Source organism: Nycticebus coucang, chromosome 10 (assembly GCF_027406575.1).
Source record: "Nycticebus coucang isolate mNycCou1 chromosome 10, mNycCou1.pri, whole genome shotgun sequence".
Taxonomy (NCBI): Eukaryota; Metazoa; Chordata; class Mammalia; order Primates; family Lorisidae; genus Nycticebus; species Nycticebus coucang.
The window spans coordinates 115,867,809-115,881,874 of NC_069789.1; the positions used below are offsets into that span (position 1 = coordinate 115,867,809).

General features: G+C 52.7%; 2 protein-coding genes across 2 annotated transcripts; both read left to right on the plus strand.

Annotated features, from left to right (window-relative positions):
* Window positions 1-224: 224 nt before the first annotated feature.
* On the plus strand, window positions 225-6,617 carry KCNA7 (potassium voltage-gated channel subfamily A member 7). Its single transcript, XM_053606429.1, has 2 exons — window positions 225-2,800; window positions 3,597-6,617. Exons 1-2 carry the CDS (start codon window positions 2,246-2,248, stop codon window positions 4,410-4,412), a joined length of 1,371 nt encoding a protein of 456 aa, XP_053462404.1. The 5' UTR covers window positions 225-2,245; the 3' UTR covers window positions 4,413-6,617.
* A 1,870-nt stretch (window positions 6,618-8,487) lies between these two features.
* Window positions 8,488-12,628, plus strand: NTF4 (neurotrophin 4). Its single transcript, XM_053606430.1, has 3 exons — window positions 8,488-10,009; window positions 10,841-10,963; window positions 11,666-12,628. Exon 3 carries the CDS (start codon window positions 11,678-11,680, stop codon window positions 12,308-12,310), a length of 633 nt encoding a protein of 210 aa, XP_053462405.1. The 5' UTR covers window positions 8,488-10,009; window positions 10,841-10,963; window positions 11,666-11,677; the 3' UTR covers window positions 12,311-12,628.
* Window positions 12,629-14,066: the final 1,438 nt, after the last annotated feature.

The window sequence follows — 14,066 nt, forward strand, 5'->3', positions numbered from 1 at the left end:
AGAGAGAGAGGAGTTCTAGGCTCCACACACGCCACATGCACCAGGGCTGGTAGGTTTGAACCCGACCAGGGCCTGCTAAACAACAATAACAACAACAACAAAAATAGTGGGGCAATCGGGCAGGTGCCTGTAGTGCCCACTACTTGGGAGGCTGAAGCAAGAGAATCGTTTAAGCCCACGAGTTCGAGGTTGCTGTGAGCTCCGGGGGGGACACAGTGAGACTCTTTGTCTCAAAAAAAAGAAAAGAAAGGGAGTTCTAGGACATGTTCTTTGGACATGTCAAATATGCCTGTTAGAAACTTGAGTGGAGATGTGAAGCTCTAAGTTAGGATATATGAGATTGGCAGTCACCAGAGAGTTTGGAGTTGGAGCCTAAGAGTAACTGGACTAGAGACAGTATCTCACTCACAAGTGAGATAAGGTGGAAAAGAGAGGACTTCAAAGAAGTTGGAATCTGGAAGAGAGGGAGAATTGTCTGGAAGTTGCAATTGTCTGAAAAGGAGGAGCAAGTAAGACACCTGCCTACCTCCAGCCTCAACAGCAGGAGAGCAAAAGAGAGCTTTGGAGTCTTCTGGGAGGAGGAGAGGTCAGTTAGAGTAAGAAGGTCCTCAAAAAGGAGAACAGAGGAGATGCTGCTGCTGACAAGCATGAATTCCTGTCCCCCACAAGGCTTGGGTTACAGAAAGATGACAAACTGGTCTGGTTGGGTGTGCAAAGCTGTATGAGAATTAGGAGCTGTGGGAAGAAAAGCCATTCAACACCGGACCCCAACCTGATGCCACTTCGACTCAAAGAAGGGCCTTGGAGGTCACTCAAAAGCTCTGGGTTGATTTGTGGAAAGTTTTGCCCTGCAGCAGAACACAAAGAGATCAAAGACCCTCAAAGAAGAGACAGAGACCAGAGAGATGGGGACTGGGACAGAGGTCCAGAGAAAGGGAGAATAGAGATGAGGGAGAGGGACACAAACCCAGAGAGAAACAGCATCCCAGAAAGAAATGTGGACCGGAAGTGGGCCGGAATCAGCAAGTTCTAAGGCTTAGTGTCTCTCTCCACGCCCCCAGCAGAGGGCGCCCGGAACCCCTTTCCAGGAGTCCGGGGTGACCAATCCCCCACTATTTGCCCCTCAAGCCAATCGGATGGGGCTATTTTTACGCAGTGTCACCAGACACCGACTGGCTGGAAGGCCGTCTTGTGTTTGCCCTTCGGTTCTTGAGAGTGACCCTGTGGCATCTTCCCAGCCCACTCCCCACCCGTTCCTGGCAACCCCAGCCTCCTTTTGCGCTATTCAGGGATACAGTTCAGGCCCTGCTAGATTTCAGGAAGTCTGGTATAGAATCCAGGTGGAGACCGCAAGGCAGACTGAGGAGAGGATGGGGTGCGGGTGCACATGTTCAGCGGTTTGCAGCTGCCAGAGTGACCCCAGGACAGGACAGCCATCAGGACAGTGGTGGAGCTGCCCAGGAGTGATGGTCAGAGAGAGATCCAGAGATAAGACTCCAGAGGCCCTGAGTCCTCTAGGGGTCCTAAAACAGACACTCCAAGTCATTCAGAAATACAGGCAAAGACCCAAAGGGAAGCCTCAGAAAAACCCTGGAATGGAGACATGGAAATTCAAGAGATAATAAATGAAAAGATATCCAGGGAGACAAAAAGAGAAACAAGATCAAAATGAAAGCATAGATCCAGAGACCAAGACACAGAATCTGGCAGGGAGTTCCATTGAGAGGCCCCTAGAATGAGAAACTTCAGAGATAACTAACCCATAGAGATACTCAGAAAAATAGATTCCCAATAGAAAGACCCAACACGATGACATAGACAGACACTGAACCATTCAAGAGAAAGGTGGAAATACGCGACGCCAATAGAGAGCTCAGATTGTCATTTAAAAAGAGGAGAAACACATACACAAAAACTGGGAGAGAAGCAGGGCAGAGATCCCGGGCAACAGAGGTAAACAGGGAAAGGGGACCTGAAAGCTGGTTAGTCGCAGAAAGCGCAGCGCGGCGGTGGTTTGGGGGCAGGGCGGGGGCCCCGGCAGAGGGCGCCCGACCGCCCTCTGCCCCTCTGGGGTCACGGCGCCCCCTCCCCCGCGCCCTCGCCGGACTGCCGGGCTATTTTTACGCGCCGACACTGGACACCGAGCTGGGTCTGCCGCGGCGGCAGCGGCGGCTGAGGCGGGGCCGCACCGGTCCGGGTGTCCGGGCCACACGCCCGCTCGCGGGTCGCCGGGGCTGCGCGCGCCATGGAGCCACGGTGTCCACCGCCGTGCGGCTGCTGCGAACGGCTCGTACTCAACGTGGCCGGTCTGCGCTTCGAGACCCGGGCGCGCACATTGGGCCGCTTCCCGGACACGCTGCTCGGGGACCCAGCACGCCGCGGCCGCTTCTATGATGAAGTGCGCCGCGAGTACTTCTTCGACCGGCACCGTCCCAGCTTCGACGCGGTGCTCTACTATTACCAGTCCGGCGGGCGGCTGCGGCGGCCGGCGCACGTGCCGCTCGACGTCTTCCTGGACGAGGTGGCTTTCTACGGGCTGGGCGCGGCGGCCCTGGCGCGCCTGCGCGAGGACGAGGGCTGCCCGGTACCACCCGAGCGTCCCCTGCCCCGCCGCGCCTTCGCGCGCCAGCTCTGGCTGCTCTTCGAGTTCCCCGAGAGTTCGCAGGCCGCGCGCGTGCTCGCCGTCGTCTCTGTGCTCGTAATCCTAGTCTCCATCGTGGTATTTTGCCTTGAGACGCTGCCTGACTTCCGCGACGATGGCGACAACGCAGGGATTGCAGCAGTGGCAGCCGCTGCCCCGGTGAGGGGTGGAGCTTGGAGTGGAGGGGCGAGGCTTGGGTGTAGTGGGCGGGGCCCATGGGATCCGGCCAATCATAAGGCGAGGCAAGGGGCTGTAAGGGGTAGGTTCTCCAAGAACAGGGCCTGACCTGGAGACTGCATAGCTAAAGCTGGGCTGGGGGCGGGGCTTGAGGATCCTAGTAGAAGGTGAGGTTGTCGTAGGTGGTAAACCTGTCCTGTAGAGGGCTGTACAGCTGAGAGGGTGAAGGAGAGCATTAAGAACCCAGGGTCTGTACAACTGGCAGTGACCAGTGGAAAGGATGGGTTGGAGGTGGTGAGAGCCAAGATGAACTGAGGGCTGGAGTAGGAGGAGTTCATCACTTAGAAAGTCAGGCTGTGAACGCTGAGTGGAGGGACCTGGGGTTTGGCCAGCATAGTTGGGGCTGGAGTTGAAGAGGGCAAGGAAAGGCTAGGCACCAAGAGATGGGGGCAGGGCGAGGACCCTCCCCATGTAGAAAATCAATTCTAGGGGCAGAACTTTGGAGGAGAAGTGAAGATATTTCACCCCACTCCAGCATCATTTCAGGAGTCCCCATCAGTGAAGGGGCAGGGACCACCTCTCCAGCCACTCACTGGGTCAGGAGACCAGAAAGTCAGCCTTCCAGGGACAGAGTCTAGGACCACCAGGTCATTGGGGGCCTTGAGATAGCAGCTACTGTCCTATCTGTAAAGAGAAGTTGCCTATTTAAACAATAAATAAGGTTGTCCCCATGTCCCAGTCCTGGCCTAGCCTTCCCTGAACACTTTCCTCCCTGCAGTTCCCTACTCGGCTGAATGGCTCCAGCCCTGCGCCTGGAAATCCACCCCGCTTGCCCTTCAGTGACCCATTCTTTATGGTGGAGACGCTGTGCATCTGTTGGTTCTCTTTTGAGCTTCTGGTGCGCCTGATGGCCTGCCCGAGCAAAGCGATCTTCTTCAAGAATGTGATGAACCTCATCGATTTTGTGGCCATCCTACCCTACTTTGTGGCACTGGGCACCGAGCTGGCCCGGCAGCGAGGGGTGGGCCAGCCAGCCATGTCACTAGCCATCCTGCGGGTCATCAGATTGGTGCGTGTCTTCCGCATCTTCAAGCTGTCCCGGCACTCAAAAGGCCTACAGATCTTGGGCCAGACACTTCGGGCCTCCATGCGTGAGCTGGGCCTCCTCATCTTCTTCCTCTTCATTGGTGTGGTTCTCTTTTCCAGTGCAGTCTACTTTGCTGAAGTTGACCGAGTGGACTCTCATTTCACCAGCATCCCCGAGTCCTTCTGGTGGGCAGTGGTCACCATGACCACAGTTGGCTATGGAGACATGGCACCTGTCACTGTGGGTGGCAAGATAGTGGGCTCTCTGTGTGCCATCGCTGGTGTGCTGACCATTTCCCTGCCAGTGCCTGTCATTGTCTCCAACTTCAGCTACTTTTACCACCGGGAAACAGAGGGCGAAGAGGCTGGGATGTTCAGTCATGTGGACACGCAGCCCTGTGGCACACTGGAGGGCAAAGCCAATGGGGGATTGGTGGATGGAGAGATGCCTGAACTACCACCTCCACTCTGGGCCCCCCCTGCAAAACACCTGGTCACTGAAGTGTGAGGGACAGTTAAGGTCTGCAGAACCTCATACTTCCTTGCAGGAAAGGAGGAAGGTAGGGTGGAGGGCCAGGCCGAGGGGAGGGAAATGCATTTAGGAAGAATTAGGTTATGTGGTAATGAACTGGGGAACACTGAGTCTTGCTGGGTCTTGAGTTGTGTGGTTTGGTAGCTCCTGAGGGTACCTCCTTGTGTATCAGCAAGTGGCAGTGGGTTGTGTTGAGTTGAGGAGGACTCCATTGGTTCATCTTGCATTGAGCTGTGCAAAGTTCATGGGGGCTTTTGGGGTAGTATTGAGATAGGTTTGGTCATATCATTTTGTGAGTTTCCTTGGCTGGTATTAGGTTGGGTTGGGCTATGAGTCCAGGTGAGTCTTGTTCAACTGCATTGTACAGGATTCTGTGTTTTTTTGAGTCCCCTAGGGCATGGTGGGTCACGTTAGATGATCCTCCATAGCATTGTTGAGATTGATTGTGCGGTCATGCATGGTGTTCAGTTTCATGGAGACATATTCAAAATTGTGGAGCTTTGTGATTCTTCTGGGGCCATGTTATTTTAGGTTCTGTGAATTTGTGAGTCGTATAGAAATGTGAATAGTCACTTGATAGAATTTGAGTTTTCTAGGTCCCAGTGGGTTTGGGTTGGAATGGATGATCAAATGAGTCTTATAAGGTTCTGTTGGGTTGAGTTGTCTAGAGTTTTGTGATTGTAAGCTTTTCAGGGCCATAATGAATTGAGCCATATTGAGTTATATAACTACATGAATCTTGTAAGGCCAGTTGAGTTGGTTCATATAACTGTCTGAGTCTCATAGGGTCATGCTGAGTTGAGTTATATTGAGTTGTGTCATTGTGTGTCCTGTAGTAACATGAGATTAAGTTGGACTGTATGAATGAGTTCTATAGGGCCATGTTGGGTTGTTTTGCATTTAGTGATAGCGCCAGGACCCAAGGAAGAAGTACTGGAAAAGAATTATGGATCAGGGAGCAAGTGTGTGATGGTATAGACTCTGGGAGATGTACCAAGCTGGCTTCTCTGGTGTTACTCACTGTAGGGGGGATGAAGGCAGCTGGATTCTGTATCTACAGGTTCAAATGTTCATCTAGAGGTGACTTGGGTGAACTAGAAAGAGATAGACTCTCCTTCTGTATGCCCCACATCCACTTTGTTGTGGCATCTAATCCTCCTACCCCATCCTTCCCTACAGTTTGACTCCCAGACATGGAGGTCAGAGCCACAAAGGAAAGGGAAGGGGAAAGGGTGAGAAAACTGTGCTCTGTCCACACATGATGGAGGGACAGAAACCAAAGGGTGGGGGACAAAGACCAGGGGAAGGATAGAGACCCAGAGAGAGGAAGAGATAGAAACCCAGGGAAGAGGAGACAAAGACTTTTAAGAGAGAGGAATAGAGACTTAGGGGAAAGGAAAGACCTGGATGGGGGACAGACCTTGAGAGAGAAGGGACAGAAATCCAGAGTGACAGGAGGAAAAAAACAAGAATGAGGGGTAGAAACCCAAAGAGCAGTATTAGGCAGCCAGAGACAATTCCCTGGGTTTGAGACAGAACATAGAGTCTCAGAGAAAGGGAACCAAAAAAGAAAAAGGCAGATAAAGTCAGTACCAGCTGGGCAGAGTGGCTCATGTCTATAATCCCAGTACTTTGAGAGGCTAAGGTGAGAGGATCACTTGAGGCTAAGAGTTTAAGACCAGACTGGGCAACATAGCAAGACCTCATTTCTACCCCAAATAAGAAAAATTAGCCAGGTGTGGTGGTACATGTCTATAATCCCAGCTACTCAGGAGGCTGAAGCAGGAGGATCATTGAGCCTAGGAATGTGAGGTTACAGTGAGCTATGATGAGGCCACTGTACTCCTCATAGGTGACAAAGTAAGATCCTGTCTCTAAAAGAAAAAAAAAAAAACTAAAAAGAAATAGTCAGTGACCTGAACCTGCAAAAGATATAGTCTCTATTCCACATAATCATAGAATTCCTAAATCAGGCTGTTCACCCCTCCTCCTCACAGCTCAGGAAGGCTGTCAGACAGGCTGAAGGCCTCACTCTTTTTTCCAGGGGAGAAACCTGACTCTCAGAGCAGGGGAGTGGCCTCCCAAGGTCACACAGCACATCCCTGGGGGCCAGTTCTGTGACAGGCTGCCTGCTCCACATGTCCCCTTCAGCTTCCTGGTGCACAAGGGACCTTCCAAGTCCAGAAGCCTCATTGCCTACAAATGAGGAGACTAGGGCCCAGAGGGGAGCATGTTACCCAGGTCATGGAGCCAAAAATTTTCAGAGGTCTTTCAGAGCTTAAAGGGCATTAAGAGAAGGAGGAAGATGGTTATCATCAGCACACATATAGGGCTTCCTATGTGCCAGGCATCATTCAAAGTACTTGTATTAATTTATTAAAACCCATCCAGAGGTTTACAGAGTGCTGTTGTTATTATTTTAACTATAAACCCTTGGGGGATTGTGGGGTTTTTTTGTTTTTTGTTTTTTGGGTTTTGTTTTTTGTGTGTGTGAAATAAAATCCTCCTTAGAGGTACCAGTGTAAAGGATCAGAGGAGAACTGGCTGAAGGAGAACATGCCTCCGGTTGAGTCTCTATCCATGACTCAGAATGCATCTAAGGAATTCAGTTTGGAAACCCCTGGTTTAATCTAAGCCCCTTTAAACTTTTTATTTTTTGCAGTTTTTGGCTGGGCTGGGTTATGAACCCACTACCTCCGGTATATGGGGCCGGCGCCCTACTCCCTACTCTTTGAACCACAGGCACCACCCTAAGCCCCTTTTTATACAACTAGAGAGAAGAGGTACAGATTGTGGGAAGAGTCTGGTAACAGTTAAAAATAATGTAACCTTTAGGTAGTCACTTCTCTCTGAAATGGAGGAGAAGAGGTACAGGTTGTGGGAAGAGTTTGATAACAGTTAAAAATAATGTAACCCGCTCGGTGCCTGTGGTTCAAGCGGCTAAGGCACCAGCCACATACACCTGAGCTGGTGGGTTCCAATCCAGCCCGAGCCTGTCAAACAACAATGACGGCTGCAACCAAAAAATAGCTGGGTGTTGTGGCAGGCACCTGTAGTCCCAGCTGGTTGGGAGGCAGTGGCAGGAGACCTGCTTGAGCCCAGGAGTTGGAGGTTGCTGTGAGCTGTGATGCCATAGCACTCTACCCAGGGTGACAGCTTGAGGCTCTGTCTCAAAAAAAAAAAAAAAAAAAGTAACCTTTAGGTAGTCACTTCTCTCTGAAATAGAGAGAAAGCCACATTTAGGGACAGAAACACAGATCTCCTCACATGACAAGAAAGAGGGTAGAGTCTTGGAGGACCACAGCACAGAGTCCCAAGGAGGAGGACAGGAGTGGAGAGGAACTAAGACCTGGAGAGAGAACAGAGATCTAAAGCAAAAGCAGGGTGGCACCTGTAGCTCAGTCAATAGGGCGCAGGCCAAATACACTGAGGCTGGCAGGTTTGAGTCCAGTTGGGGTCTGCTAAACAGCAATGACAACTGCAACCAAAAAATAGCTGGGTGTTGTGGCAGGCGTCTGTAGTCCCAGCTACTTGGGAGGCTGAGGCAGGAGAATCACTTAAGCCCAAGAGTTTGAGGTTGCTGTGAGATGTGACACCATGGCACTCTACCCAGGGCAACAGCTTGAGACTCTGTCTCAAAATAAATAAATAAATAAAGCAAAAGCAGGAAACCCAAGGTCAAGAGAGAAAAGGGCAGAGGTCTGGCGTGGAGATAGAGACCCCCAGAAGAGGTGAAGAGAACCAGAGAGAGTGAGAATGGGACCCAAATAGAGGGTGTCAGAGACCCAGACAGGGAGACAGAGACCCAGAGAAAGGGACAGACTGTTTCCCATTTACTTTTTTTTTTTTGTAGAGACAGAGTCTCACTGTACCGCCCCCGGGTAGAGTGCCGTGGCGTCACACGGCTCACAGCACCCTCTAACTCTTGGGCTTACGCGATTCTCTTGCCTCAGCCTCCCCAGCAGCTGGGACTACAGGCGAGCGCCACAACACCAGGCTATTTTTCTGTTGCAGTTTGGCCGGGGCTGGGTCCGAACCCGCCACCCTCGGCATATGGGGCCGGCGCCCTACTCACTGAGCCACAGGCGCCGCCCCCCATTTACTTTTATTTGAAAACCACCAGGGACTAGGGGTTACACAGAGTCTTCCTTGTAAGGGGTGGGACCTGCTGGGTGTTTAGGGATGGGGCCAGAAGTGTGATGAAGTCAGAGAGGTGACCTGAATGGACACCCAAAAACTGACAAGTGGCCCTTCCCCACCCCCAGTAAACAACTGGAACCACCTTCTGTGTTTCCTTGGCTGGAATGGGGAGGAAAGGGGAACACCCTAATCCGGGGACACCCTTCCTGCCACCTTGCCATGCTATATTTAGGCTAAGGGAGGGATTCGGGATGATCCCCCCAAGGCGGTGTCAATTTTCTTTCTGAAAATAGCTCAAGGGGAGGGGAGCTGAGTCTCAGAGATGTGATAGGGTGAGGGCCCCTATTGCCCATGTGACTGTCCCTGGACCCTCCCGTTCCCATATCATGTCTCTCTTAGGATCTCTCTCTGGGCCTCTGTCATCCTCCTGGGGTCTCTCCCCTTCTCTTGGGGTGTCTACCCTCTGTCTTGGTCTCTGTCTTTTTTCCTCTGGGTTTCTGCCCTCTTCTTTCCTAGGTTTTTGTCCCCTCTTTCTCTCCGTCTATCTCCCCTTTTCTGCGTTTCTGTGCCTTCTCCTGTCTCTCCCTTATCTGTTACTATTCATTGTTTCTCTAAGCAAGTCATTCTGTTCTTAAAACATATATTTGTCTATGTCTGAGTCCTATGATACCTCTAATGTCTCTTATCTGAGCTCAGGACAAGACCCTTTCCCTAGTCCCCACTCAGGAAATTCCAGGGGAAAGCATAATGTGGGAGAGCCCCACACATCCACTGTCTCCCCTGGGCCTCGGGGCCTTATCACTGCTGCCCAAGCCCAGCTGGTTAATGTCTGGCGTGGAGCTCCTGGGAAGTGGAGATGAGAGCAGAGGGTGGGAATCTGCCCCAGGATTGACACGGAATTGGCAAATACCGCAAAAGAATCTCAAATTGAGACTCCTAAGACTGAGAAAGGAGGGCTCTGGAGGCTGCGAGCTCAGACTACAAGACTGGAAAGGAAGAAGTGCCTGGGGGCCCGGACCCCTGGTCCAAGGGAGTAGGGACCTGGGGGACCCGGACTCCTGGGTTTGAGAGAGGAGGGGGCTTGGGACCTGGACCCCTAGGTCTGAGAAGGAGGGCCTGGACTCCTGGGTTTGCGGTGGGGAGGGTCTGTGGGCCTGGACTCCTGGGTCTGGGGAGGAGGCACTGGGGCATGGACTCCTGATTCTGAGGCGGGCCGGGCTGAACAGGCCCGGCCGGGCTACGGAGGTCTCCGCACGCTTAGGCAAGGCGGGATCCCCCGGCCCCTCCTCCGCCGTCGGGCGCCGCCCCGCCCCCGACCCGGGCCCTCCTGAGCGCGAACAGCGAGGAGCCGGCGGGCCAGCGGCGTCCAGCCACCGGGAGGAGAGCTGCCGCGGCGCTAAGGACAGCCGGGGGACCCGAGGAGGGCGCCCCAGGTAAGAGCTTCCGCGCAGTGCTTCCACCCTCGGGATTCCGGCGTCCCAGTCGCCCTGCCCCCGGGTAGGGAGGGAGGGGGCGGGGCCGATGGGGGCGGGGCCTGGAGGAGGAAACTGAGGCAGGAGGGAACTGTCCCAGATAAGCAGAGATTCCCCCCAAAGGAGTCTCAGCAGTCTGGATCCTCAGCCCAAATCTGGGGGAACGAGGGCCTGGGAGTCCGCATTTCTGAATACCAGGGGAGGAGACACTGGGAGCTGGGACCCCTGGGTCTGAGGCAAGAAGGCGCTGGGGTCCAGGACTCCTGGGTCTGAGGGAAAAGGCAATTGGGGACTCTCGCTCCTGGTCTTAGTCTGGTCAACCTGTGCTCCTCTTTACTCCCACTCTTCTCATTCCCCATCTCTGAGCCAGGGCAGGCAGCCGCTCCAGGTATGTGCAGTCTAAGTCTTGGGCGGGCCCTGGCCTGTCCTGCGGGGAGGGAACATTCCAGCAAACAGCTATGGGGACCTAAGGCTTGAGTGTGGGCCCTCAGGGACCCGGGTGTCCAGGCCAGTTCTGTCCCCGCCCAGTCTGGGAGATGAATGGGCCGAAGGGGATGTAATTTTTCCCAGCTTCCTTCATCCACTGCCTTTTCCCTCCCGTCTCCGCCCCCCATCTGCTTCCCATCCCAGCAGGGAGCTATCACCTGGGCAAAAAGGGGGCCTCTGGGAAGAGGCGGAGCCTTGACTCTTGGTACCCTACATTTTCAGAGGAACTCTGGTAAAGGGGGGTTCTGGGATTCAGGCCCCCTCTCCCACTGCCTACATAACCTGCTCTTTCTCTTCTTCCCCTAGGTGGTTGCCCCTCCCTCTCTTGAGATGTCAGGAAGGAGAGAGCCACCTGTGTCCTCCACAAGGGTCCCCCAGAGCCTGGGGTCCCCCAGCCCGGGAGCTGGGAGGTGGAGGAGGTGCTGACAGGTCAGACAACCACTAGTTGCTTCCCAGTCCTCTCCATGCTTCCCTTTTCCAGAACCACAGCCTTCCAAAATGTTGTAGACAAACTATAGTATCTACAACCCCACCACCCTCTCCCAGGCCCAGGTTTATTTCACATACAGGGAAAATGAAGCCTGGCCTGAGAGGGGAAGTGTCTTGCCTTGCTAGTGGCAGTTGTGAGCTGAATTTACATTTCCCTAAAATTCCAAATCATGGCCTTTCTCAAAAATTTGAAAGGTTGGTGGGTATGGTGGCACACACCTGTCATACTAGCTACTTGGGAGGCTGAGGCAGGATTGCCTGAGCCTCGGAGTGCAAGGCCAGCCTGGGCTATATAAAGACCCCATCTCTTAAAAGTTTTTTTAGAATGTCCTCATAGGGTTCCTCTGGTTGTAGAGGCAGGATGGCAAAGTGGAGTCACCTAGACAGGTTCTCTGCATTTGCTGGCTATGTACACTGGTCCAGGTCATTGACATCTCTGAGCCCCACATATTTCCTCTTTAATGGCTATTAAGTCATAGTAGTTGAATAATTATTATTAATCTAGAAGTTGGGTATTATTTAAGTCTAGAACGAGGGCTTTTCCCCAACACAGTTCTGGCACCAGGCTGGGTGTTCCCAAATTCTGTCTCCTCTTAAATTTTTACCCTCTTCTTTAACCCGGACCTCCTTCTCTGTCTCCAGGTTCTTCGAGAGATGCTCTTCCTCCCCTCATGCTCCCTCCCCATCCTCCTCCTTTTCCTCCTCCCCAGTGTTCCAATGGAATCTCACCCCCCACCTTCACCACTGCCCCCTTTTCTAGCACCTGAGTGGGACCTCCTGTCCCCCCGAGTAGCCCTGTCCAGGGGTGCCCCTGCTGGGCCCCCTCTGCTCTTCCTGCTGGAGGCTGGGGCCTTTGGAGAGCCAGCAAGCGTCCCAGCCAACCGTAGTCGACGTGGGGTGAGCGAGACAGCACCAGCAAGTCGCCGGGGTGAACTGGCCGTGTGCGATGCAGTCAGTGGCTGGGTGACAGATCGGAGGACAGCTGTGGACTTGCGTGGGCGTGAGGTGGAGGTGCTGGGCGAGGTGCCTGCAGCTGGTGGCAGTCCCCTCCGCCAGTACTTCTTTGAGACCCGCTGCAAGGCTGATGGCACTGGGGAAGATGGCCCTGGTGGGGGTGGTGGGGGTTGCCGGGGTGTGGACCGAAGACACTGGGTATCTGAGTGCAAGGCCAAGCAGTCCTACGTACGCGCATTGACCACTGATGCCCAGGGCCGTGTGGGCTGGCGATGGATTCGAATTGACACTGCCTGCGTCTGTACACTCCTCAGCCGGACTGGCAGGGCTTGAAGCCCATGTCCAGGAACTGGTCAGGAAGAGAAAGAACAGAGCTGGATGCTGAGGGACCTCATGGGTGGCATGGCTGCTTGAAGGGCCTCAATTTGGGAACTCATCAAATGATCACAAAAATCACAGCTTTCTGATTTTGAGAGCTCAATCTGTGCAAGATGGGCAATGAAACTAAATGGAGTTTTGAAGGGTAAATAGGAGTTTTCCTTGAGAAACTTGAGGGTAATAACGATGACGATAATGATAATGGCTAATATTTACTGAGTGTTTACTGTTTATCAGCCCTAAAACATAACTCCTCAGATCAACTCTCATGGATTTGACCATCCCAGGCCCTTGACCCAAAGTTGCTAACCACTCAATCTCAGAGGATACCACTTGGCTTACCTCTGTAGAGAGGGTCAAGAAGATATGTCAAGAAGTGGATGGGAAAGGATAGAAACAAATATGACAGGTCCAAGCCAGAGGACCTTGAGAACATGGTCCACAGAAGTCTTTTCTTTCAGTATCTGAGAGTTGGAGGGGTCAAAAGAGAAATTTTACTCAGTAAGAGGGGGCAAGTGTTGGCTTAGGATATTGTTTTGAGGTAGTGAACCACTTGTTTTTTTTTTTTTTTTTTTGTAGAGACAGAGTCTCACTTTATGGCCTTCGGTAGAGTGCCATGGCATCACACAGCTCACAGCAACCTCCAACTCCTGGGCTTAAGCGATTCTCTTGCCTCAGCCTCCCGAGTAGCTGGGACTACAGGCGCCCGCCACAACGCCCAGCTATTTTTTTTTTTTTTTGGTTGCAGTTCAGCCGGGGCCGGGTTTGAACCCGCCACCCTGAGCCACACTGAGCCACAGGTGCCGCCTGAACCACTTGTTACAATGGGAGCACAAGCAACCTTGAGCCAGAAGAGGTCAGCCTGCGGAAGAGGTCAGCTTTGGGCAAGGAGGTGGAGTCAGATTTCTACCCTACTCCTTTCTTGTTCCAATCTTTACATTGGGAAAGAAATTGACCTTAAAATTGTCCAGCAAGAGTGGGACATGAGATTCTGACCAATTGGCTTGCCCCCTGGCTAGAATCAGGGGTCTTTGGACATTGATAATCCAGCAGAAGAAGGAGCCCCAGAAGGCTGATTTGTGGGGTTGGGGGGCTCATTGGGCCAGGCTGCAGAAGGTGGTCTCAGTTTTCCCTGTCTGAAGAATGGGCTGGTGGGATGAGATAATGGTGCTGAGGAGACAGAGTGTTTGACCAAAAGCTCTTTATGATGAGAAGGTGGCAAGGTAAGTCAAGGGCAGACCCTCTAGTCACCCTTTCATGTATTACCACTCTATTGCCCCACATCTGTTGGCAACACAATCTCATACTTTTTTAGGTCCAGCTTGTCAGCTAAGAACATAGACATCCCCTTCCCCCTCCTACATAGACTGGGCCCCTGGACAGGGTGGAGTCTGCCTGCCTCCATTTCTACATCTCTTTGTTTTAGACCTGTGATTCCCACTCTTTTTTGCCATCTCCTTCTGTATCTAACTTCCTATGTCTCTCATCTCTGGGTTAGTAGCTCTGTTTCTGTCCCTGTTTCTCCCTCGCTTACTCATTCTTGCGTACATTTCTTTTTGTTTTGTTTTCTCTTTTCTTTCTTTCTTTCTTTTTTTGTGAGATGAGTCTCACTTTGTCGCCCTTGGTAGAGTGCCATGGCATTATTCACAGCAACTTCAAACTCTTGGGCTTAAGAGATTCTCTTGCCTCAGCCTCCCAAGTAGCTGGGACT